This window comes from Rhopilema esculentum, unplaced genomic scaffold (assembly GCF_057945365.1).
Source record: "Rhopilema esculentum isolate cy_ngs unplaced genomic scaffold, ASM5794536v1 HiC_scaffold_34, whole genome shotgun sequence".
Classification (NCBI taxonomy): domain Eukaryota; kingdom Metazoa; phylum Cnidaria; class Scyphozoa; order Rhizostomeae; family Rhizostomatidae; genus Rhopilema; species Rhopilema esculentum.
The window spans coordinates 1,536,381-1,560,982 of NW_028300845.1; the positions used below are offsets into that span (position 1 = coordinate 1,536,381).

At 34.6% G+C, this 24,602-nt stretch overlaps 2 protein-coding genes across 2 annotated transcripts; both read right to left on the reverse strand.

Annotated features, from left to right (window-relative positions):
- Positions 1-3,355: 3,355 nt before the first annotated feature.
- Positions 3,356-6,518, reverse strand: LOC148957345 (ras-related protein Rap-2c-like). The gene has a single exon (XM_089115583.1). The coding sequence runs from the start codon at positions 6,291-6,293 to the stop codon at positions 5,745-5,747; it is 549 nt and encodes a 182-aa protein (XP_088971709.1). The 5' UTR covers positions 6,294-6,518; the 3' UTR covers positions 3,356-5,744.
- A 2,387-nt stretch (positions 6,519-8,905) lies between these two features.
- On the reverse strand, positions 8,906-24,321 carry LOC135684663 (V-type proton ATPase catalytic subunit A). The gene is made up of 18 exons (XM_089115577.1): positions 24,257-24,321; positions 24,078-24,171; positions 23,411-23,454; positions 21,586-21,670; positions 20,244-20,309; positions 19,538-19,581; positions 19,111-19,212; positions 18,090-18,227; positions 17,914-17,970; positions 17,703-17,797; positions 16,724-16,886; positions 15,636-15,744; positions 14,959-15,081; positions 14,430-14,608; positions 13,563-13,706; positions 13,080-13,139; positions 11,415-11,684; positions 8,906-9,594 (listed from the first exon to the last, which is right to left on the reverse strand). Exons 1-18 carry the CDS (start codon positions 24,257-24,259, stop codon positions 9,499-9,501), a joined length of 1,872 nt encoding a protein of 623 aa, XP_088971703.1. The 5' UTR covers positions 24,260-24,321; the 3' UTR covers positions 8,906-9,498.
- Between the last annotated feature and the right edge of the window lie 281 nt (positions 24,322-24,602).

Here is a 24,602-nt window from a genome sequence, read left to right on the forward strand (position 1 = left end):
TTTCATTCGAGCCGGATAGAAATTCCGAGAAAATCACGAAAATGTATAGAATTGAGTTAATTCAAAGTGAAAAAATGAGGTCTGAACAACCCTCAATGTTTTCTTTGTATAAGATTAAATGAAAAATGTACAAAACGTTAGTCGGAGCCTTTTTCATAGAAATAAGTCAGCTAGACAAATGTTTGAGATGAACGCTCAGAAAAGTTAAGATACAAAGGTTCTTGATTTTAAATACGCAATCAACTTTTGAACTGCAGTGAAAAAATCTAGTTATCGATTTGTATTGAAATTAACCTAGAAAATTGTGCAATACAATGTTTTTAAAAGATTTTGAGATTTTTTATATCAAATAAAGTTTCGACCTGAAAATGTGCAAAAGGATTCTTGAATATATTTTGACAAAAATTATAAATGGCCAGTTTTTTTAAAAAATATTTTTCATAGAATTCTGCTTGAATTGACCCAAAATAGCATGAAATACAGTTTAAACCATATTCTTAACTTTTTGAGATCAGTTTAGACTGAAAATGTGCACAAATATCTTGGATAAAATTTGACAAAAAGTAAGGCTATAGACTTGGAAAAAAAGCTACTTTTGTTTGAATGTATTTTTTATAGAATTCTACTTGAATTGACCTAAAGTAGCATGAAATATAGTTTTGACCATTATCTTGCTTTTTAAATCAGTTTAGACTGAAAATGTGCACAAAATTCTTGGATAAATTTTGACAAAATGTAAGGCTATAGACTTGGAAAAATAGCTACTTTTGTTTGAATTTATTTTTTATAGAATTCTACTTGAATTGACATAAAGTAGCATGAAATATAGTTTTGACCATCATCTTTGCTTTTTAAATCAGTTTAGACTGAAAATGTGCAGAAAATTCTTGGATAAATTTTGACAAAATGTAAGGGTATAGACTTGGAAAAATAGCTACTTTTGTTTGAATGTATTTTTTTATAGAATTCTACTTGAATTGACATAAAGTAGCATGAAATATAGTTTTGACCATTATCTTTGCTTTTTAAATCAGTTTAGACTGAAAATGTGCACAAAATTCTTGGATAAATTTTGACAAAAAGTAAGGCTATAGACTTGGAAAAATAGCTACTTTTGTTTGAATGTATTTTCCTTAGAATTCTACTTGAATTGACCTAAAGTAGCATGAAATATAGTTTTGACCATTATCTATGCTTTTTAAATCAGTTTAGACTGAAAATGTGCACAAAATTCTTGGATAAATTTTGACAAAAAGTAAGGCTATAGACTTGGAAAAATAGCTATTTTTGTTTAAATGTATTTTTTATAGAATTCTACTTGAATTGACCTAAAGTAGCATGAAATATAGTTTTGACCATTATCTCGGCTTTTTAAATCAGTTTAGACTGAAAATGTGCAGAAAATTCTTGGAAAAAATTTGACAAAAAGTAAGGCTATAGACTTGGAAAAATAGCTACCTTTGTTTGAATGTATTTTCCTTAGAATTCTACTCGAATTGACCTAAAGTAGCATGAAATATAGTTTTGACCATTATCTTTGCTTTTTAAATCAGTTTAGACTGAAAATGTGCACAAAATTCTTGGATAAATTTTGACAAAAAGTAAGGCTATAGACTTGGAAAAATAGCTATTTTTGTTTGAATGTATTTTCCTTAGAATTCTACTCGAATTGACCTAAAGTAGCATGAAATATAGTTTTGACCATTATCTCGGCTTTTTAAATCAGTTTAGACTGAAAATGTGCACAAAATTCTTGGATAAATTTTGACAAAAAGTAAGGCTATAGACTTGGAAAAATAGCTATTTTTGTTTAAATGTATTTTTTATAGAATTCTACTTGAATTGACCTAAAGTAGCATGAAATATAGTCTTGACCATTATCTCGGCTTTTTAAATCAGTTTAGACTGAAATGTGCAGAAAATTCTTGGAAAAAATTTGACAAAAAGTAAGGCTATAGACTTGGAAAAATAGCTACTTTTGTTTGAATGTATTTTTTATAGAATTCTACTTGAATTGACCTAAAGTAGCATGAAATAAAGTTTTGACCATTATCTCGGCTTTTTTATATCAGTTATGACTGAAAAAGTACAACAAGATTCTTGAATATATTTTGACAAAAAGTAAGACCTAAGACTTGAAAAATATATATTTTTGTGTAAAAAAGTTTCATAGATTTCCACTTGGATTGACCTAAAGCAGCATGAAATATATTTAAGAACAAGGTAGGTATTTTTGGGTAAAATCTTCATCCAGAGATTTTCACTTTAATCGACCTTAAGCAGCATGAAATATAGTTAGGACCATTATCTTAAACTTCTTAAGTGAATTTAGACTGTAAATGTGCACAAAAATACTTGAATGTTTAACTGTCTCCTTGAACGTTGATTTCTTTTGTACAGGGACACTGGAGAGGGGGTGCTGGGGTCAACTGCCCCTGTTGCCTTTTGATAGGAGGTGCCCTTCTCATAAAAGTGCCCTTGACATCAGTCATTTGTAACTTTCAAAAGATTTATATGAAATTCTGAGTGTACTGGGACATTTCTCAAAACTTATTTTTTTCTCAAAACTTATAAATACATTTTTTTATGCAAAAAGCTTTCCCAATTTCAAGAAAGCTATAGATGATCAAAAGTTAGTTATGAAAGAATTGTTAGCAGCTAGGAACTATTTTTCTATTACTCTCTTACTCAAGCCTGCCACCTTGCCCTTTGGTCGTTTGGGCATCCCTGTTGTTGACTCTTTTCTAAGATACTTAGAGCGGACTTGATAGAAATTTTTATAACAAGTATTCACAGGTTTTGACAAAAAATGCTTTAGGCTTGCAAAATGGTCAGTTTTCATAAACAATGTTCTTTCATGCATCATTGCATGAAATAATTTGAAGGTCAAGCAACATTTGTTTTTTCAAAATCGTTGGGTTCAATTTCAAAGGGAAATCTATAAAAAAGGTTGGTTAAGATTTTTGGCAAAAAGTAAGTCTTTACAATCTTTTATATGGAAAATACTTTATAGATTGCTGTTCAAAGGATCCATCTGGCAACATTTCTCTCTGACATCTTGAAGTTTTTTCCTTTCAAATGAATTTTTTGACAGAAAAATTTTTCAACACATTTTCAACATTTCTACCTTTCCTTAAGTTTTCATCACAAGACATATAATATTAAACTATTTAGCAGCTTTTGGCATCTGGAAATGAATGTTTTTTGGGGAGTAAAAAGCCTGATCTTTATCCTAAATTCAGATCACTATGGAAATGTCTTCTTAAACTTCTTTGGCAATATCCTTTCCTAAATATGAATTAATTCATGATAACGACTAGAAATAAAAGGATGTCATACCAAATAAAGACTGAGCTCTCTCATATGCTACTGACGTTCATAATCAAACATACTTTATGCATGAATAAAATTGAAAACCAGGCTACCTTTAAACCTAAAATAAAACAGTGATCATTACGGAATAAAACGATGTTCTTCAAATGCAAACGTTTCTGCATCTACTATCACTTTCCATATTTATTAAAACACTGTTACATATAACATATAACAATAAATCTGTATATCTCTAGATACAACTTTGTATTATTCTACGTGTTAAGGATATCGTCTCTCCCTCTAAATTTTATGAGCAGATGAATATTAAAAATGGGAACTAATTCCCTTTTCTGTTATCTCTGTTTTCTGTTGCTAAACTAAACCACACAAAATAATTACCAATTTACTCACAACAGGAAAATTACCTTAACTTATCACCACAAAATCAATTACTAAGACCATTTTACAGTACAAATGAAACTTTAACTATTGAGGGACTTGAAAGTGTAGCCAAAATTTTGCTTCTTTGAAGGCAGTTCTAGCTATAATGCACTTAAAAGCATACTGGCTAAAAGGTGTTGATTTTGACAGCTTTCAACATGAAATCTAACTTGAACTAATGCTCCTTGAAAATCTAATCACAAACAAGATTGTTCTTCTGTTGGCACCGGACAGGAGGTTTCTTTCAGGGCTTGAAATTCTGAAACTGTTTTGTCAATTGTTTGTGTTATATAATTTTTAAAGTTTTGTAGGAACGATTTTGAAAAAGCTTTAATTCCATAACAAAACTCAGCAAACAGTGTTTTGGAGAGAAGCATGATGAGCAAATGTATGATTAAATTTTTGTCAGTTAGCTACATTGGTCAATTTAAGAAGTGCAAATCAGTAAGCATGAAAGAAGCAAAGTATTTGAACCTGTATCTGTTAAAGGGAAAGCTAAAGCAAGCAGCTCTGCAGGGTTTTCAGAAACAAGTGACTTTTCATATCATCGCCCCAGCCATTACTGTTGTTCTGTTTATCCACCCTGCTGCAAGATTAGCTTTTCATATTAGCAGTTTTGCATCACAAGAACACTGACCAATTACAAGACATTATTTTGATGTTACTTGACAGGTTGGGTATATGCAGTCCTTTAATATGGACACATTACCTTTAAGGTTTCAAGCCTTTTGCACAAAGTAGACAAGATGCTGTATATTTCTTTCTAGAGCCAGAGGGGAGAAAATAGGGGAGGTCATTGATAATTTGTGTAAAAAGTATAGGACTTTATAGGTTTGAGCCAAATCACCTTCAAAAAATCAAATGAAAAGCTTGTCATTTCAACTTGAAGTATTCTTAAACCTCACAAGATTGGTGATAGCCCAAACAATCTTTAATCATTATTATTTATGAGCACATTCACATGAAAGCAAAACTTAAAGACTCATTACTAACAATGAGCCTTTGCTAGGGTGGCAAATTTTCTGGTCGACAATCAAAACAATGGCAGTAAACTTCTACATATTAACCATAATTGATTTCAGACTTTCTGAAAATGCATTCTGGGATGCTTGCATAGCGCCATGGCTCATTGTTAACAATGAGTCTTTAAGAAAAACTACAGTATATTTTATCCTATGTTTTAGCTGCAGTGTAGATGTAGCTTTTTGCTACCTGTCCTTTCTGCTTTTCCAGGTAACTCAACAAAGGCAAAGTTGTGGATATAAATAGGACTTAAAATAATCAAATGTGCTTGGCTGCAAAATGTTGGTTTGAGTTTTTTTTGCAGTCCTTTGTAGCAAACGGCCTTGATGAAAAGTAATCAATTTGTAAACTGATGCTGTTAAAGATAAAGGATAAGACCAAATACAATTATCCTTCAGTAGTTAACTGCTAAAATAAACATATGTCTGAAAAAGTGAAAAAAAGAAATATACTTAGCTATCATTACAAATTAATCATATCTCACCTAAAATTAGGAAAGTATCAAAAGTGATTATCATGGTTTTCTACACACTGGGAGGCTGAGCTGAGGAATGTTGCAAGGCAAGGTTTAAAGTGCCTAAGGATAAGGCATGGGCAGCTGTATGCACCATAATAAACTTTTAAAAAAGAGTTTATATTGAAAACACTTCTAGAAGATATATCATACCCATCTTGTGGTTCTATTAAGTGAATGAGTCTAAGTCCCTTGTTTACAAATATATTTGAACATTCAAAGGGATAAAAAGTGGGGAAATAGGTGTCCCACTTTTAGTTCCCTGTGTATGAAATTAGATTTGAAAAAATGTCGAATAAACTTGATACTTGATAATGAATTGTACTTTGGACACTACCTAGTTAATCGATGGGGGTTATGAAAAATAATTCCCTAACAGTGGTAGGGGTAATACCTCATTTGAATTATTGTAGGCCGGAAACCACATTCAATAATTAATAGGCTCTATCAATTATAGAATGGAGCAACAACCGTTTTGTTTTTGTAAAGTATGTTCAGCAAGGTTTATCCTCCTAACAATTTCTGCAAACACTTCGTTTACATTTTCCCTCGTCTTTGCTGAAGTTTCGAAGAATGGGCAGTGATTCCACTCATTTGCTTTTGATTGACCTTCCTCTGGACGAACATCTCTTTCATCGTGCATATCCTTTTTATTTCCTACTAGAATAATTGGTACCTTTTCTGTTCCCTTAACTCTTGTTATTTGATCTCTCATTGGTGCTAAATCTTGTAATGTCTGCATATTTGTAATAGAGTAGACGAGAAGAAATCCTTGGCCATTCTTTATGTACAGGTCGCGCATTGATGCAAACTGTTCGGTTCCTGCTGTGTCGAGTATCTCGAGCACCGACGGTATTTCATCTACCTCGATTTCTTTACGATAAAAATCCTCGATAGTGGGATCATATTTTTCAAGAAATTGGTTTGAGACGAACTGAACTGTTAAGGCACTCTTGCCAACGCCTCCTGATCCCAACACAACCACTTTATACTCCCTCATGTTGTTATGCGTTCGTTAGGCCAAATAAAGAAGTCATACAATATTTTCGATCCTCTCCCTGCTGAAAAGATATTTAAATCTTTCAGATTACTTGTCAAACCAATCCAAGTACCATGTTATGTAAACCTGTGCACCCCTAATAAAACATAATCTCATATTTTGATACACAACGTTCACCAGGACAGATGACGAGCACAAAAGCGGAAAGGGTGGCCAAGACTTTTTGCCAAGTACCGGTCTAAAATCGCTCTTGAACAATCTGCGGCATAATGATAACCAATCAAAATCGATATCCAAGGAGGAGGAAGCCCTTCTTTGAATTGCTCGATAACAATCAAGTTCCGTTGACAAAGAGGGGAAATTTTCCGGCCGTTTGTGGTTAGGGCCTTACAGTTTTCAACATTGTAAATACAATTATTGAAGGCAGGGAAAAATTTAGCAAAAATTGACATTGCATGTTTTGACATTACATGTTTTATCAATCTGCAAAAATTGACAGATATTCTATAATGGCTTCATTCAAAAGTGTCGAACATGGTGTAGACACACCCTTTCTCCTTTGGGTTTATATTCCTTACCGCGACCCCCTGTGCCGCTTACGGGTATGAGCGACGAGGTCCTCGAAAAGTCCCCACCCAACAGCAATTTTTGTGAAATTAACCCCACATGGGCTGAGGTATTGATCCAATAACAAAAGGTTTATCCAATATTTCTGAGCACACTGACCAGCCTTAACAAATAGTGGAAGAAAATTTTTCCTGGTAATAATTTGGCTGCTGTTAATAAGCCCCAACCTTTGAAAAAGCCCCCCTCCTCGAAAAGGCCCCCACCCTAAAGCAATTTTTGTGAAATTAACCCCACATGGGCTGAGGCATTGCTCAGATAGCAAAAGGTTTATCAAATGGTTTTAAGCACCAAAATTTATTCAGGTAATAATTTTGCTGCTGCTAATTAGCCCCCACCTTCAAATAAGCCCCCTTCCTCGAAAAGGCCCCCAACCTAAGGCAGCCTTTCCACTAGCCCGGGTTAAAACAAAAACGGGTTAAAAGTTATCCATTCCTGCGTCGCGTTGCCACTAACCCACTTGAAAAACGGACAAGTTTGAAAACAGGTCTCAGAGTGGGTCAGTTTTAACCCGGGTAAGTATCTTTTGACCCACCTGTGGATAACGGAAACGCCGAAACCCGAACAACTTCTGACCCGCTTGCAACAACAGCAACGTTTAAGAATTGAGATGGTGCCAAAAATCAAAAACAAAATCCTCCATGTCGATGTTGCTTCCATTGGCCTACAACGATGGGAATTGAAGGATTATTGATGCAAATACTGATTTCTCTTACAACTTTCACCCTGCATACATTTTAACCCCGCTTAGTGGGAACGTTAAAAAACGGATTAAAAACGATTCGAAGAAAAATGCCGTTTCCACTGACTCACTTTAAAAATGGATAACTTTTAACCCGGTTTTGTCTTAACCCGGGCTAGTGGAAAGGCTGGTTAATTTTTTTGCAAAATAAGCCCTCGGGGGGTTATCCGAGGACTTAACGGTATCGAAAAGTGACGTTTATTTATATACATTTCATGAACCAAAAAGGAACTACTATCTTTAACGTTTTATTCCTTATGATGTATTTTACTCTATTAATGTTGGTATTTTGCTTTTATTTTCGTTAATTCATTACTTTAATTTTCATACCTTGCTATCTTTGGTGAATTCTTGAAAAATATTCTTGTAAATATAAAGATAAATCAATTTTTCTCCAAAAAAATGAGACGAAAGCATGTTGTGTTGATTAGTTTCCGCATGGCTCTCTATATTTATGCATTCAAAGCAAGACAGCTATGTCGCAGAAAATGGAACACTTAAATGGTGTAAAGTGTAGGGAGTGCTATAGGAGGATTTAATGTATTTTGTGGATTCTAGCATTTTACTGGCATTCTGAGTGCAACAGGGACATTCGTTAATGGATACATAGACTAATGTGCGTAGTGTAATACCTGTTAGAGTAACGAAGAAAAATTCACCAACGTAAGCAGAATCGCTTTGCAAGCTCGCCTTGTCAATGCCAAAATCAAAAATAAAGATGGGAGTAGACATTACAACATCATAAACAAGTTAAATGGTTGGTTTACCCCTAAAAAAGGCCTTAGAATAAACATAAAATGGTACGCAGTAGCCCCTTTCTTACCACAGTCTCTACGTTTGAATGTAGTTTATTAGGAATTGCTTGGCCATTAGACAATTAGGAAAATTACCTTCGCCTTCTATCATCTCCTCCGCAGTTTAGATGTGCCCTCGCAGTAGAACGATTGCCTTACGGGTTTAACACAAAATAGACTTTGGGAAAGTCTACTTGGCCATCGGATAACATAAATGTGTTTTATCGTCAGTTTAGCGATAAACAGAGCCGCTTTTTATAACTATTAATTCAAAACCATTTGAGTAAGCGAAGTTTTAAATCGTCAAACATACAAAGTTTATTTGTCAAATACATCCATTTACCCATTCTCTAAATCTTTTAAATGTTTGAAGTGGCTTAATTTTTCATCAAATCACTGTGGCTATATCAAGTGTCGGCTTCATTGAGAACTGAAAAATTAATTGATCAACGTCGAGGAATAAATTGATTTTGATGATGGAAAATCAAAGATACATAATTCTAATAAAATAGTGTTTACCAAAATTAAATACATTTATCACATTTTAGCTCGGAGTAAAATAACATATATTGCATAAACAAATAAACCCAGTCGAAGTGAAAATGTGACCAGAAACACACTATCTATGATTACTAACCGAGTTGCCAGCTAAAATAGCCATAGTTATAGGAAACTAAACTTAATGTTTGATAGCTTTACTGCGGGTTGAGTTTATCAGCAAAGTAGACCGTTCAGTGTTCAAAGGCTTGATTTACGATTGAGAACAGACTTGGGCCGACTAAACTGTCATTGAACTTGATGTATGCGACATTAAACCACATACGTTCCGACATGAATATAACGGTGTCGTTCTACGTCACACCCAAATGGAAAGAAATTCAACAACTTAAACATTTGCTTATGCAATCTCGAGCTTGGAACCATAACGATAAACTTACTTTTATTCGAGACTTGACGACTGGTTTTACAAAATGTTTAAAGCAAATTGCATATTAAAATTCCATTTATATTCTGTCTCCCATTATACTAATTCTCCTTTGGGTATTCAGAATTCCTCCAGACCTCTGAATGCTTGCTGCATTTGGTCATGCAATTCCCGATAATCATTTAGTATCTTATTCTTTCCATCTTTGACTGGATCCTGCAAAGACGAAAATTTATCATTACTCGAAAAAAAATTTGATAAAACCATATAAACACTGAGAATCAGAGAAGCCAGTTAATACTGTAAAAACATAAAAGTGCAACTTTCCAAATAAATGAATTCATAATCAAAATAAGTAGAACAGTTGGTGTATTTGACAGTGCAATTAAAAATAATTTCAGAGCAGTTCTAAACTAAGCTGCAGAAGAGGATGATATTTCAAGGCAGTCGACTGATATAAATTGGCTTAAGCTATACATCAATCAATATTAGCCAATCAAGAGCATGTGAGTGAAATCACACACACTGATTGGTCAATTTTTGATTGAAAGATGCCTTAAGCCCCTTTAGTACTGGACTTGCTACAAGTCTCTCTCTTTAAAGAAAGGGAAAAAGGAAAAAATGGGAGGGAACGAGTGTCTCCTCCCCTTCCATTTTTCCCTTTCCCCTTTCTTTAAAGAGAGAGACTTGTAGCAAGTCCACTTTAGTACCTGTCGATTGCCTTTAAAATAACGACATTGATATCACAACTTGTCACCATCGATCCATTCTCTTTAGAACATTGACAAAGACACAAGAATGTCATATCTTCTATATGTAAAGCCAATAAATATCTAGTTTCTCTTTTCCTAAAAACCGAGGTGCTACATCAGTAATACCCGCGGTATAATTTTCCCCTCAAAATTTTGACAAAAGGTTGCAAAGACTGTAAAATGTTTCCAATATTGCTATCTACTAGCCCGGTACTTCCGATGCAGGACTGATTTAGTCACCATTCTGAAGATAGCCCAGAAAAGCGTGAACATGGCAAACTAAAGTACTTTAGAGCACTTCATAACATAAACTTTGGAGTGTTGGGGAATAAGAACTGCTTGCTTCTACCTTTTCTTGCTATATTCAAATTACTCTTTAAATCATTTGTGCGAATAATTAAGTATATATTAGTGTACAAAAGGATTATTTGGTTACTTCACCTATTTATTTGTGGCTTATGAAAAATGATTGAAGCATATTACAGAAAAGTATCACACTTCATGAACACTTCACAAAATTGTTGGTTTCCAGCTTAACTTGTCTGGGTTGAAAACGTTTTTAATAAAACCAACATTTGTCTGTTAAAGGGCAGCAAAATGTTTCAGGGACCGATAACTTTGTCCGGTTTACTTGGTTAGCAATGCTCCGGGTATACGCATCAATAAGTCAAATTAATCCTGTTCTAACAGCTGTATAACACATGTTGAGCAGTGCTATCATTTCTGAGTTTAGCAAAGCTGCAATTATTCAATGTTTCCATGGCAAAATAAAGAGGCAATGCACGAATTGCAGGTAGTTCATAAACGAATCCTAAACGGTTCGTTTGTGCCGTTTGTCATCATTTGGTCTTCACGTGCACTTTTTTCAAATCGTCGCGACTAGATCTCAATACATTTCTGATAACAGTTGAAGAGTTTTATGTTCCTGTCACTGCCACCAGTCTATAAAATCTTGTTTGGTTTAAGACACCTCATTTTCCCACAATATGCAACTTAGTGGTTAGGCCTAAAGGAGCACTAACGATCTTGGCGACATATCCAGCAAAGTTGCTCAGAGTGTAATTCTGTTACTTTTCGGTTTGCTAATTTCAAACATGGAGGGATGACTTGCAGACTTCGCAAAAGCCAGGCTATAAAAGGAAACATTAGGCAAACGATTCTCTATAAACGAAATATTATGTTAAGGTTCGAGGAAAAATATCTTTAAACACTCATCCTTAATGAAACCACCAGCAAATATGTTTTTCAAGGTTCTATTACGTGGAAATATAGGGGGCATCTTACCTTGAATTTCATACTGCTTAACTGATAAAGAATGTTGTCACCCATCTGCTCTTTGATGATAGCCCACGTGATCTTGTTATCAGAATGTACCGTCGTTTCAACAGCATGTCTTGCGGCGTCATAAAAAGCGCAAATATTCGTCAACATCCCAACAGTTTTGTAAAAAGGGCAGTATCTATCATAAGGTGAATAGCCATTTTGTTGTAGGAAGTCATCTTTGATCAGTTTGGCAACTTCCAAGGTAATCTTATCAGCTTCTGCCAATGAGCTCTGTTGCAACAGATGAAAGAAATGTATATACATATTTGCTACCTTTGCCTTAAATAAAACTTTCAAGAAGTATACTGTTGAAACAGTAAGATAAAGCCAAATCGTATACACACTTTTTTTATCAGAACCGGTGAATTGAAGTTTAGGCTGCCTCGTTCTTAATTTGTTCTTACATTATTAGGGTGTAAACAGTCTAGTCAGGTATCGTGTTCAAGGGGTTTGTTTGCCGACACCCTTCATTTGCCGACAAGTCTGAAAACTCACCGAAAAAGGCACCCCTAAATGAAAAAAAATTCCTCGCTTTAGAGATAAAACATTGTTCACAAGAACACTTACAATAGCTCGGCCTTACAATAGCTTGTTCTTAATGTTTTCTTAATTTGAGAGCAACTTTGAGATCCGTGTTCTTATAAAAAGAGTCTATAGGCCCTCTCTAGAGGGTCATTTGGTTTCGGCGTGATCGCTGCTGTTTCATGTGATATTGGCTTTCGTTGTTGACAACTTGCTATTGATAGAAATTGTTTTGTTAATCAGTACGAGGTGAGTTCATGTGACCAGTTTAAGGTCAACCAATAGCATCGCAGTGATGAAAACCATGACTCAGCGGATTTTGGCACTTAGGGTATACCCAATATTTTATCATGACTCATTGCCTTTAACGATGAATATCCCGACAAAAATGACAAAGTTTCTTTATCCTGTGAATGATTCTTTCTTTATTTTTCACGCATCCTGAGAGCGCCGCAACTATGTGGCCTAATTATCAATTTTTGACTCGTTCGTTACAGCCACTCTGATGAAAGCCTTCCACAAGTATTCATTACATTTAATTTTTTTCAAATTCTATTAAACAAAATTAGATTCTCATCTTCGTTTTGCTTTGTTTCTGACTATTACGTTCTTATTTATATCAGTTGTTGTTTATAACAGTTATGTAGAAACACTAATTTTTTACCAAAAAACGTTTTTTACGTGCCCTCTCAAAATATGTTGTACAATCTGAGAAAAATATAACACGTAGGCTCGTATTAAAGTTTAAAAGTGCACGTTTTCTCGAATCTAAGGTATGGCATGTAATGCCATCTTCCACTAAAGAGTCCCAGCCAATGTATATTTTCAAGAAAAGAATTAAACCTACGATGATATCTGTAAATTATGTATGCAATATGTAGAGAATTTAGGGTTTCTTTAAGGTTTATATTCTCATAAGCTACTTTTTATCTCATTATTAACATGCATTTTGATTATGGTTGGCGTTAGTTAGCATAAGCTAGCATATAAGCCAACCACAAATTATTTGATTATTATTACTTAATTCCTTAAGCAGGCATCAACCAAAACAAATAGATAAAGGACGCGACTGTTACGAAAATCTAAAATGAAGCAAAAAACTACCTTTCCGACTAGCTGTACAATTTCTGACAAGTCTTCTTCCTCTTGCAATATTTCTTTAACCTTAAAAAAAATCGAAGTATCATCATTACTAGATACTAGAGAGATACTAACAATTGACAAATTAAGTAAGAGTAGAAGGGTACTGAGGAACATATTAATGTCTTGATACTTTGCATATACTTGTCATTAATTATTCAGCACTGCATAGTTGCTTATGTTAATTATGCAGCCTGTTGCGCCTTGGTTCTTTAAACTCAAATTTTGTTGAAACTTCATTTATAAGCTTTTATTTTAATTCAACTGGGTTTCACACAATAAGTTAAAGGAAAGACTTCCGGGAGTTGACTCTTGATACACTGAATTATATATATTTACCAAACAATCCTGAATAGTGCTATTTCTATTCAAGTCATATGTTAAGTTGGCAAAAAACCAAACAGAGACGACTTAGAAAATGGGAAACCGAAATGAAACGAAAATAACCTTGGTCCTGAGTGGAACAAACTCTGGGTAACTTTTCTCGTAGTATTCATCAAGTGCACGCATGTATTTGCTGTAGCTAATCAGCCAGTTAATAGATGGGAAATGTTTTCGTTGGGCAAGCTTCTTGTCCAGCCCCCAAAAGACCTAGCCAAGAATAAAATATTGAAGATTATGGAATATAAAAAAATTCTTCTAAAAATAGCATTAAAGCTACAGGGGTAACAGCAGAGAGAATAGAAATACTTTGCTACCTTCCAGCCTAGCAATCAATAATTAGGGACGAGTTGATCAGAAATAAAATAGACAACAGTTTTATGTTTATATATAAAGAACAGGAGAAAAGCGATTGACGTATCTTAAAGGCCTTAGCAAATGGATGACAGAACATGTGGATGAAACAGAAAAACCGCAAGTAGCAAGATTGAAGATCCTGAGAACAGCAAAGGGCAGAGAGTTTTGGAGGACTATGGTCGCCAACATTCGTAGAGAATATGGCACAAAGAGAAGAAGAAGATATGAAACATCTCTATGATGAATCTTACACAAAATACGATCTATTTTTGAACTGCAAAGTCTACAATTCAAAGATCTACAGTTGTCAAATTGAAACGCAGAAAAATTAGAAAGGGGAATAACTTCTAGCTTATTTGCGTTCCGTTAGAGTATTGGTTAAATTAGAAAAGCTTCAGCAAACACTCTCTCTTGACCGAAACGATAAGCTATAGTTCTTGTAAAAACAGCAACGTGCCATTCAAAACATAGTCAAACCGATACTGTAGCATAGAAGTTAATGTGTGCAATGCTGAAAAATTGCTCGAAAAACAACTCTCTGTTCTTCAATTTAAATAAGACAAGCCTGGTGCTTACCTGAACAATACCCAAAGTTGCTGAAGTGACAGGATCTGCAAAGTCACCGCCAGGTGGGGACACAGCACCAACAATGCTGACGCTGCCTTCCCTTTCTGGGTTTCCTAGGCACTTCACTCTTCCTGCACGCTCATAAAACGAGGCAAGCCTGGCAGCTAAATAAGCTGGGTAGCCACTGTCTGCAAAGCAATGTCATTCCTTTAAGGTCATGATCACAAATAAAAATAAGTGTCAGACACTCATAAATATCATATTAGACCTATATCAAATGAAGTCGCAAAATCAGATAATAATACTGCTGTTTCGACGGTTCCTGATACTGTATTTTAGCTGAAATCGGTCAAAAAGGCCAGGTTTTATTGGTAAGTGTGAAATCTTAATACCAAGCGTGAATTTTAGATTTTGATGGGTCCAAAAGTGCAAAGAGCCTTCAAAAGTAGCAAATAATAGTCCTCCTTTTCTGCAATGAAAGATAAGTTTTTATCCTTTGTTTCATTGTTCCCTCTACCGATACTTAAAGTCGACAAACCTGCAGGCATTTCTGCAAGACGACCAGAGATTTCTCTCAGTGCTTCAGCCCATCGTGAGGTAGAATCTGCCATCATACTCACATTGTAACCCATATCACGGAAATATTCAGATAATGTAATTCCTAGAATAAGAGTCAGAGAATATATTAATCAAATATTAACTAAGAAAGGTAATTCTAAAAAGCAAAAAACAGTTAATGAACGTTCTCCAAGCTGTAAGCAAGCAGGAATCCTACCTCAGCTCTTTGAAAATTTTATGAAAGTACAAACTAAAAACAGCACTTTGTATGTTACAGGTTTTGATCTTATGAGACCGGTTACTTAAGTATACTCTAAAGACTACCCTTTCTTATCAAGTACTTCTTGCTACAAAACATGACAATGATGGGAATGACGCAATGAATGATACCTCAGCAGAAGTAATATTTGTCAAAGTTCTCTAAAAATGTTACACATTCATATTAGTCGTTTCCTGCACTCTTAAAAGGCAATCGAATGATACTAAAGTGACTTGAGCCGCCTGTCAAACAACTATAGGCCAATCCACAAACGTGTCGGTAGTATTCCGCTTATTAATTGGCCAATGTTGATGAACAGATGGGCTGAGGGGACTTGAGTATCACCCAAGTGCCTTTGAACTCTGTTGAATAAGAATTTAAAACTTATTCATATATACCTGTGTAAATCGAAGCTTCTCTTGCTGCCACAGGCATGTTTGATGTGTTTGCAACTAAGGCCGTACGTTTCATGATGGACTCGACAACACCACCGATTTCAACAGATAACTGAGGAAGACATTAATAGAACTAGATATTAAATTTTGCTTGCGGCAGGAATTATGCTCAAAAAACGAGATCCTAAATTAACCAGCTAGGGTTATATTCCAATAATGCATAAACAGACAAAAGCGATTATAGAGGAGTAAAAAAAACAAAGTAGATCGCAACCATTACTAAAAAATAAGTTCTGCGCTTGAGACTAAGGAGCCAAATAACGAGGATAGCTTGTGAGGGTCAATTCTAGAAATAATTGGGCTTGTCGATTAAAAACAGCCTGGTCCTGTAAAAAAGCCTGTTTCAATGGCCGCTTACCGTATTTCCTCTAAAGAACGCCGCGGCGTTTAATACAAAACTCCAAATTTTGGGTGCGGCGTTCAAAAAGAGGGCGGCGTTTATCAGAGGGCGGCGTTCAATACAATACAAAATGAAAAGTTTTTCAAATGAAAAATGCAATGAAAAAAGATAAAAACAGATTTTAAATAATGTTTTCTTTTCCCAAAACACGTAATAAAGATTGTGTGAACAATTTTTTAAAGTTCACAAAAGATGTCTTCACGTTATGGAAATGTCAAGGAATGTCAATACTCCTGCCTCCGTCAGAGTCCTCGTCTCAATGACATAAAAACTTTCATAGCTTTCAAATAGTGGTTTGTTTTTTAATGAACGCAGCATTTCAAGATGCGGCGTTCAATAGAGGGCGGCGTTTATCGAGGGCGGCGTTCATTAGAGGAAATACGGTAGACCTAGTGTTTTGAGATTAACTTACACCAAACGATGATAAACAAGAATAGCTAATCGTGTCGTACAACAGACAATTGTCAAGAGTATTGCAGAAGGTTTCTTTCAAAATGGGTCTCTTGAGTTGAAAAAATTTACTAAATTAAGTTAAAATTCCTCTGAAGGTTGATGACCAGCGTAAATTTAATGCGTCATTAGAAATAAAACTGACATTACAAGATGAGAATAAATAAACATTTGCTTGCACCTCAGGAAAATCTCTAAGTACTTCTGACATTTCGTTTCCTCTCTCGCCACACCCGACATAAATAATAACATCTGAATTGGAATATTTTGACAATGACTGCGAGATGACAGTCTTACCACAGCCGAAAGCACCTGGAATAGCTGTAGTTCCACCCTGGACACAACTGGGAAGAAAAAAGTAAGAAAATTCAAAACCTTTGCGAATTGGGAAGAGCAGGCCTATGAGAAAAAAACTTTATCCCGAAAAAAAACATACTGAAAGCTAAAAACAAAAATCTGATCATTGGACTTCAGCGAATTAGTATACATAAGTAAACAATAGATAAAGTAAATTCAACTTCCTGGTAACATGCAAAAGAATTAGGCAAAACACAGGGCAAAAGGACACTACTTATCAAAAATTATATCCAAATAAAAGCCAAATACTATCGAGAACCCTAAGGAAAGGTACTTCAAGCTGTTGCCCAAGGCTAAAGTTTTTGCTGCCTTCTCCCCAATCTGCTCAGTATTGAAAATATACCTCCTGACTCTTACGAAGAAAATGCAGTAGTAGTATTGCTGTCATGATTGTACCTTAACTCAAAGTTTATCTATTCTCCCTTTACAAGAAAAGAAAATTTATACATATTTGCCTCCAGCAGAGTTACTCCAAAGCACAAAAGGACATTTAGAGAAGCTTAGTTATGTTACACCAATAAATCTGTAACAGGACAGGATCACTTTAAAATAAAGGCATCATAGTTTGCAGTGACAAGACTTTGAATTAGATTGTAACATTTATACTAACACTCATTTAATCCTCACTAATACTTTCCCAATTATTTGATTAGAGAAAAATTCGAGAGAACGTTTAATCAACAAACTCCTTAAACGCTGTATAAATAAATTATTTAAATACAGTCCCTGGGAAGTCAATATTCTGCAAATTTATAAGAAAACTCGGAGCTCTACATTAAAAATTTTTATAGTAGTAAACTTACGGAAACAATGCATCTAAGACTCGTTGACCAGTGAGAAGAGGATGGTTTCCTGCCAGTTTTTCAGTACATGGTCTCATCTGACGGACCGGCCAAATCTGGAGCAAAAAAAATTAGCAGGGTATAATCTTATTTCCACGCCGTTTTACAATTTAATGATAAATACTGCAAATGGTTTTGCGGGCAAACATTTATTGAAGCTGTGGTGACATACCTGTAACATAGTGTGTTTTGTCTTCTCTCCTTCAAATTCAGTTTCTAATATTACATCCTAAAAGAAGAATGCAATTTATAATTACAAAAAGTGGTCAAAAAGAAATCAAACTTCAGCTAAGAACATAAACTACAAATATAGAACCAACTAAATATAATGATAACTTCAAAACTCACATCGATATTATAACTTCCGGCTTCTGCAACATAAGTGACCGTCCCTCGAGCCTTTGGGTGGAGCATTATCTTATGTTTAATTAAAGAATTTTCATGAACAGTTCCAAAAATATCGCCACCGGTTACATGAGTGCCAACCTGAAAGAAATAGGGTTGATCTTTAGCAGGGTCAACAAAAAAGGTCTTTTTCAAATATCCGAAAAGTAGAATATTCTTGCAGTCAAAGAAAAATCAATATGCAAAACAGAAGCTTTGCAAAAAATTGTAATCGAAATGACTTAAAATCCAGAAAATATATTAACAATAGTAAGAATAAAATAAGGTTCAAAGCAAACAGAAAAGTTTTCCTCAGCTTTCTCATCTGTTTAAGAAACAACAAGGAATAGGTTCTGTCTAAATGAGCTCCAAAGATAATCTTTCTATGCACCAATGAACCAAAATATTTTATTATTAAATTAAAAATAAAATTAATTTTGGAGACAGATATTTATATATTAGATTCAGAAAAAGTTTCTGAAATGAATGCACTACAACAATAATCAACCCTCTGTTATGACCCAGCCAGAAATAGCATGATTTCTACATATTGTATTTAGAGTCAATCTCTTTGAGAAAAAGAGCCTGCAGATCATTTTGGAAGCCTTGTAATTGAGTTAAACTCAATATTAATAATAACTCACATAGATAAAGTAGTTAGAGAAGATTGTGTTGAAAAACACACCAATATTCGGGATTAGGATTTCTCAAGCAGGAAAACTTTGCTTACATTAAGTAACTAGTACAGGAAATCAGCAAGTAGGGTTAGTTAAATTGGGTGGCAAAAGAAACTTCCATTAGCTTTTAAAACAGCAGTAGTGGCTATGGAGCTTCCAATCTTACACAGGCAGTTTAATATTTGGGGTCTGCAATATCAGATTATCAGCTACTTTCAAATGTTTGCCCATGTTTGATTAATGTCCTATCTTTAAAATCAAAACATGAATCAAATGCAAATGAAAGATTTATGCTTGATCATACCAACCTTAAGCTGCATAGGGCTGAAATCCCACTGTGTAGCTTTGCTTAAACTGTCTGTGTTCACACCACGAGGAATGTAAATACTTTGAGTCATTTCACAAATATCCTTTTGGAAAAGAAGAATTGATGAAAATGTTATTCTACCAGCACAGCTGTTGGAAGCACAGCAAAGAGGGCATTTTCTAAAACTATCTGCAGATCTATATCAAGCTACAAAACTGTACCAGCAGACTTTTAGTAGAAGAAGTGAAATGGCTAAAAAAGATAATTGCAGTTTCAACAGAAATATGATGACCACACCAATGTATTGCAAAATTGAGCTAAGCAAGCACAAATGTTTAAACTCTTGTCAGTTTGAAAAAAGTTTTACAAACTAAAAAATCATAACAAAATTAATTGTTGTAAGTATAAGAACATAAATTATGCTTCACCTTTAGGGGCCGCTGGATCCCGTCAAAAATGCTACCCATTATACCTGAAAAAAGAAAATTACACATTTGTCCTTTGAAAGTCAGCACTAGCTTAAGTGATTCTATCTATACATATGGAATTCTTAGACAAAAATTAAAACTTCAGCCGAGTAAAACGAAAATACTTTCTTCTTGTGAACAATATTGCTTTTTAATAAAGGGTTCTGTCAAAAAGTCTTGGAAAAAATCTATAAGAAAGAAACTTTTACAAACTTTACAAATAAAGGTAGTTGTAAAGTCTGTGCAAGATCAATGATCTTTTGAAAGATTCTTGTTCTGTTTTTATTGCAGATGAGATGTTTTAAGGGATTTTCAGGAAAACATTACAATGAAATCTCCATGACTGTATGCCTTCGTAAACGCATTTGTATGTCAGTTATTGAACCAGTTCTATCATGTTAGACTAGATAGTGTCATTATTTCAATCTATTGTGCAAAAAATTATCTCTTAAGATATTGTTGCATAGTGGTTACAAGAAAATCATTGCTATGGTCAGAGTTCATTATTTGCTTGGTGTGCATGCAGAGAATGAAAGTCCTATAAACAACACAAAAGAACTTTAAAACTAAATCCACAATGTGCTGCTGAGGCTACATTCAATTTCAAGGTTAGTATTAATTTGGAACTTAGCACGTTTCACTTCAATTGATAAGAAAAAAGATGTACCTGGTCCTAATTCTACTGACAATGGCTTCCCAGTCCTTAATACAGGATCACCAACAGTGACACCAGCTGATGATTGTCAAGGTTATCAACAATGTTAGACTGAATAAAATACAAAAAACTTTTACAGGTAGACGAAAAGCTCAAAAAAAACAATTATAAAGCTGGGGAGGAAAACATTTCAAATCAAGTTAAAAAACAACAGTACTGCACTGATAGCTGCATTATACTTGGTACATAAATCATACTCAAGAAATCACTTAATTGCATTTTCATATGCCATATTATAGGGCATTATATTGTGGCATTAAAATGCAGCATTTTGTTTGACTTTTTATTATGGATAAATGAATGATAAGCAGTGCATTTCTCACACTCAAAAATTTGCTTCCCCGTCAAAGTATAGAAAGCAACCAGTCTCTATTGACAAAACATTGATGACTTCTTTGATGCAATAACATCACAACCATCAAACCAGAAAAATTGATTATGTCAGATTTCTGCAACAGGTGATTTAAATTCTGAGATATAAATCATCTTGATAAATTTTTTGAGCTTTTAATTGGCATAATCTGTTTTAGTGGGGGTATACCAAATTCACCTGCAGTTAAATATACATATACGAAAAATTCCTACCTCGATAAGTTGCCTAATTATAGCATTAAGCGTAGAAACTTAGAACAAGTCCATACCATATGCCAAAAGCATATATTTCTATAAGGATAACTTAATTTATAAAGGGACAAAGGGAGCATAGGTTCCAAACCTTTGATAGGCTGGCAACCAAAATTCTCCACACCCCATTAGCCAATCAGAATTCAAGATTTCAAGAATATGACAACAACTGGCCTTGCAGCTAGCTTTAGGCCTATTTTGGACATTTTTACCACCACCCACAAAAAAATAAACCTGTAAAATGTGCTGAAAGATAACCTAAACTTTTTTTTAAAAGTTGAATCTTTGATAAACTTATGAAAAAATTGCGGTTGTACTCAGTAAAAATTTTTTTGCGATCGTTAGTTAGGAAGGCTTGAAACTATCTCTTTCAATCCCTTATAACAATTAGGGAGGGGGAGCTTTCAATTCCTTATAATAATTAGGGGAGAGAGAACAGAAAAACTACAGTTAAACCTTAAAAGTTGTTTTATCATTTAATTATCAAATATGAACTTACCTTTACAAGCCAATGTTAAAATTTTTCTTGTTGGCATTGATGCTTGTGTTACCGACAGAAAAATTGCTAAATTCCACTGAGAGAAAATGCCTATGCTGACAAAGGGCAAGTTTACAACATTTAAAATACATCAGATTTAATGCATCATTTTTAAAAGTTTTAAAAGGATACATGTTTCTTCATATACTTGAATTGTAGCCATATCTCCTTCAAGCCGAATAATTTCTCCCACAAGTTCACCATGACCAACTCTAACCTGCATGAAGAATTTGTTTCAAATTTAGAATAATAAACAGGTACAGGTGACAAATTTGTCCATGCCAAAATGTTAAACCAAACGGCAAGCACTGGAAAGGAAGACAACATGACACTTTGGCAGCAACAAATTTTAATTACCTTGAACACAAAACACATAAATTGCCTGATGGCTACTCAACTTTGATGAACATAATTATCAAAGCATGACAAAAGTAACTGAAGCTGAGTTTATAATTCCATATAAACCAAGCCATTTATGATTCTATGGCAAATGTGTTATGTAACTCACACAACTCAATGGCAGATAAATTCTGCAAAGAAAGAATTCTGAATGGTGCATTAAACTTGGATAACCAAAAAATCTATTTGCCATCAAATGCTTTGATAAACCAGACAACCTTTGATTTTTACATACAAGTTTTGTGCCTAAAAAGGTTGGTTATTCTTAGATCCCAGGACCGTAAATCCCGGGGGGGGGGGGGGGACGGGGGGGACTGGACCCCCCCAAAAATCTGGAGCAAAATGATTTTTTTGATAAATTATCAAAATTTTCTTTGAAAGAAACAAATCTCTGGTTAACGCAGTTTGAGCCAAACTACGTTTTTCTTTGTTATTGCAACAAAACTCAGCTACTAAGTCATGGTGTCAAGTGCAAGTTGACTTATGCTGATAGCCGCTATTTTTGTAAGCAGAGTGGTTTTTATCTGTTTTTTACCGTTTTTTACCGTTTTATTTTTGAAAACAGAATATGAAATAAGAAGAAAGCAAACTGATATTTTATTTGACCTATTTACCAACTTATTTACGCATATTTCTATTATTTGTTTGTTATTTGCTTTTATTTAGTAAATCACTTTCTGTATCATTAGAATGTATTCATTTTTTATGTGTATACATGGCCTACTTAAAACACTCAAAAATAAGGAAGACGCACATTTCTGTTCAGGAAGTAAAATTCTACCAATCAATGCAACATCATCCCTACTTTCCCCAACGTCTGTCACTAAAGTTTAAGCAAAGCTCTTCCCCTACACAATTTTGCTCAATAAACAATAATCTGTGTTCTACTGAGAAACGTTGAATTTTCTATCCTGAGTTATCTAGTATTTTATTAAATTTAGTCTGGGAAATGCTTTCTTAGCCTTTCTAGAAGGTATAATTTCAAAAATTTTCTTTTGCGTCAGACCCAACCATGGTGGGTCCTCCTACATCACTAAACTTGATTCTCGCCCCCAAGGTTCAATTTCGTGGGCCGTCTCTGAAAAATTTTATCTATCAAACTATACACACAAGTCAGATGTACTAAGTTTTAAGAAATCCCAAAATCTTGACTTTTGTTTTTCAAGTCATTCGCCCCTCAACTGTTTTCATAACCCATACCATAAATTGCTTGGTGGTGCCATGAACCACGGCACACTTTAAATTGATTTGCTCTGCTGACCCCCCCCCCCCCCCCTGTTCTCATGACAGATTTACGGCCCTGTTAGATCCACTGTCTACTTAAGCATAGAACAGACCTGGATTCCAAAAAAACAATGAAGTTTTTAGCTGCAAGTAACATTTATTAATTGCCAATCAGTGTAGGGACTTTAATGTGAAATAAGCTGCAATAAATGAAATATGTAACTGCACAATAACATCCTTTGTTTGCCAAAAGTCTTACAAATTTATTAGCAGAACACTGCATGCATTTAGAATATCAATTGAAATCACTTTAAAAAATTTATCAAGCACTTACAAGCTCGTACATAGCAGCGCCACTCATCCTTTCAGCAATAACCACTAGAGCAATGAAATACATAATTTTCATCAGTTAACTGGAAAAGCTTATAAACTTAACTGCTAAATTATTGCCAAACCATTATCATTGAAATTGGCAAAAAGAACAGAGAATTTTCACAAATGATATAAAAATTAATTTGTTATTTATTTATTTAAAATGTACAGTTGTTTAATTACAATAATTAGTGTAGGTGTGGGGGAAAAGATAGTTAAGGTAAACAACATAAATCTTTTACTAGTAAATTAGCAACAGAAATTTTTTACTAGTAAATTATTTTTACTAGTAAACCCATGTGCCAAGTCAGCTGTGGCTTTCAATGAGAAAGCAGTTGCGATTTCCTTTTCAATGTACATTTACCTACAATTTGCAGAATAGATTCAAATAATACTGAAACTGTATTAAAGAGGCTGTATGATCTTTGCTCTTGATTGATGGAAGCCCCCACCCACATGAGGCTCGTCTTAGACATAAACTTCGATCGAAGTGGTTATTATCAAATTAATAAGAAAATTTAAAAAGATCACATGAATTTGTGCCTAAAAGTAATACAACAACAAATTAATTTTTCACATGATCACAGACTTTTCACATGATCACAAATACAAGGCTAGGCCCATCTTACCGGGTCCAGAGACGCCGTGAACATAGCCAAATTTACTCTCTTTCTCTTCATCGGCAATTCTTGCAGCTTTCATAGCGAGATCCATTGCCCCTGCCTAGACAAAATAATTGAAATCTTAAAACCTAAATGAAACGCATATTGAAAAAAATGAAAGAATACACTGCAAAAACAACCCTTACCATGTTGGAATTTTTGACCTAGGACAATCACGGCAGGTAGAACCCAGTCCCTAAGAGATAGCATCATCCGGATAACTTGCTGTTTACGGTCACCTGACACGGGCAACCTTCTTCCTCTTGGTTTCGGATATTCGAAGAATCCTTGCAGGGGCATGCAGGGGCGCCGGAAGCACAGGGTCAGCGGGGGCAGCTGCCCCCCTGCCCTGACTCTATGGGGGCAGCAGGGGCAGCACTTTGCCCTGGTGAAAATGGCACTGTGTTTATGCGAATGGAATGAATATGTAAAATTTCAAGTTCTTGGGTGAGTTAAAACATTAGTGCGGTTAGGAACAAAATGAAAGCAATT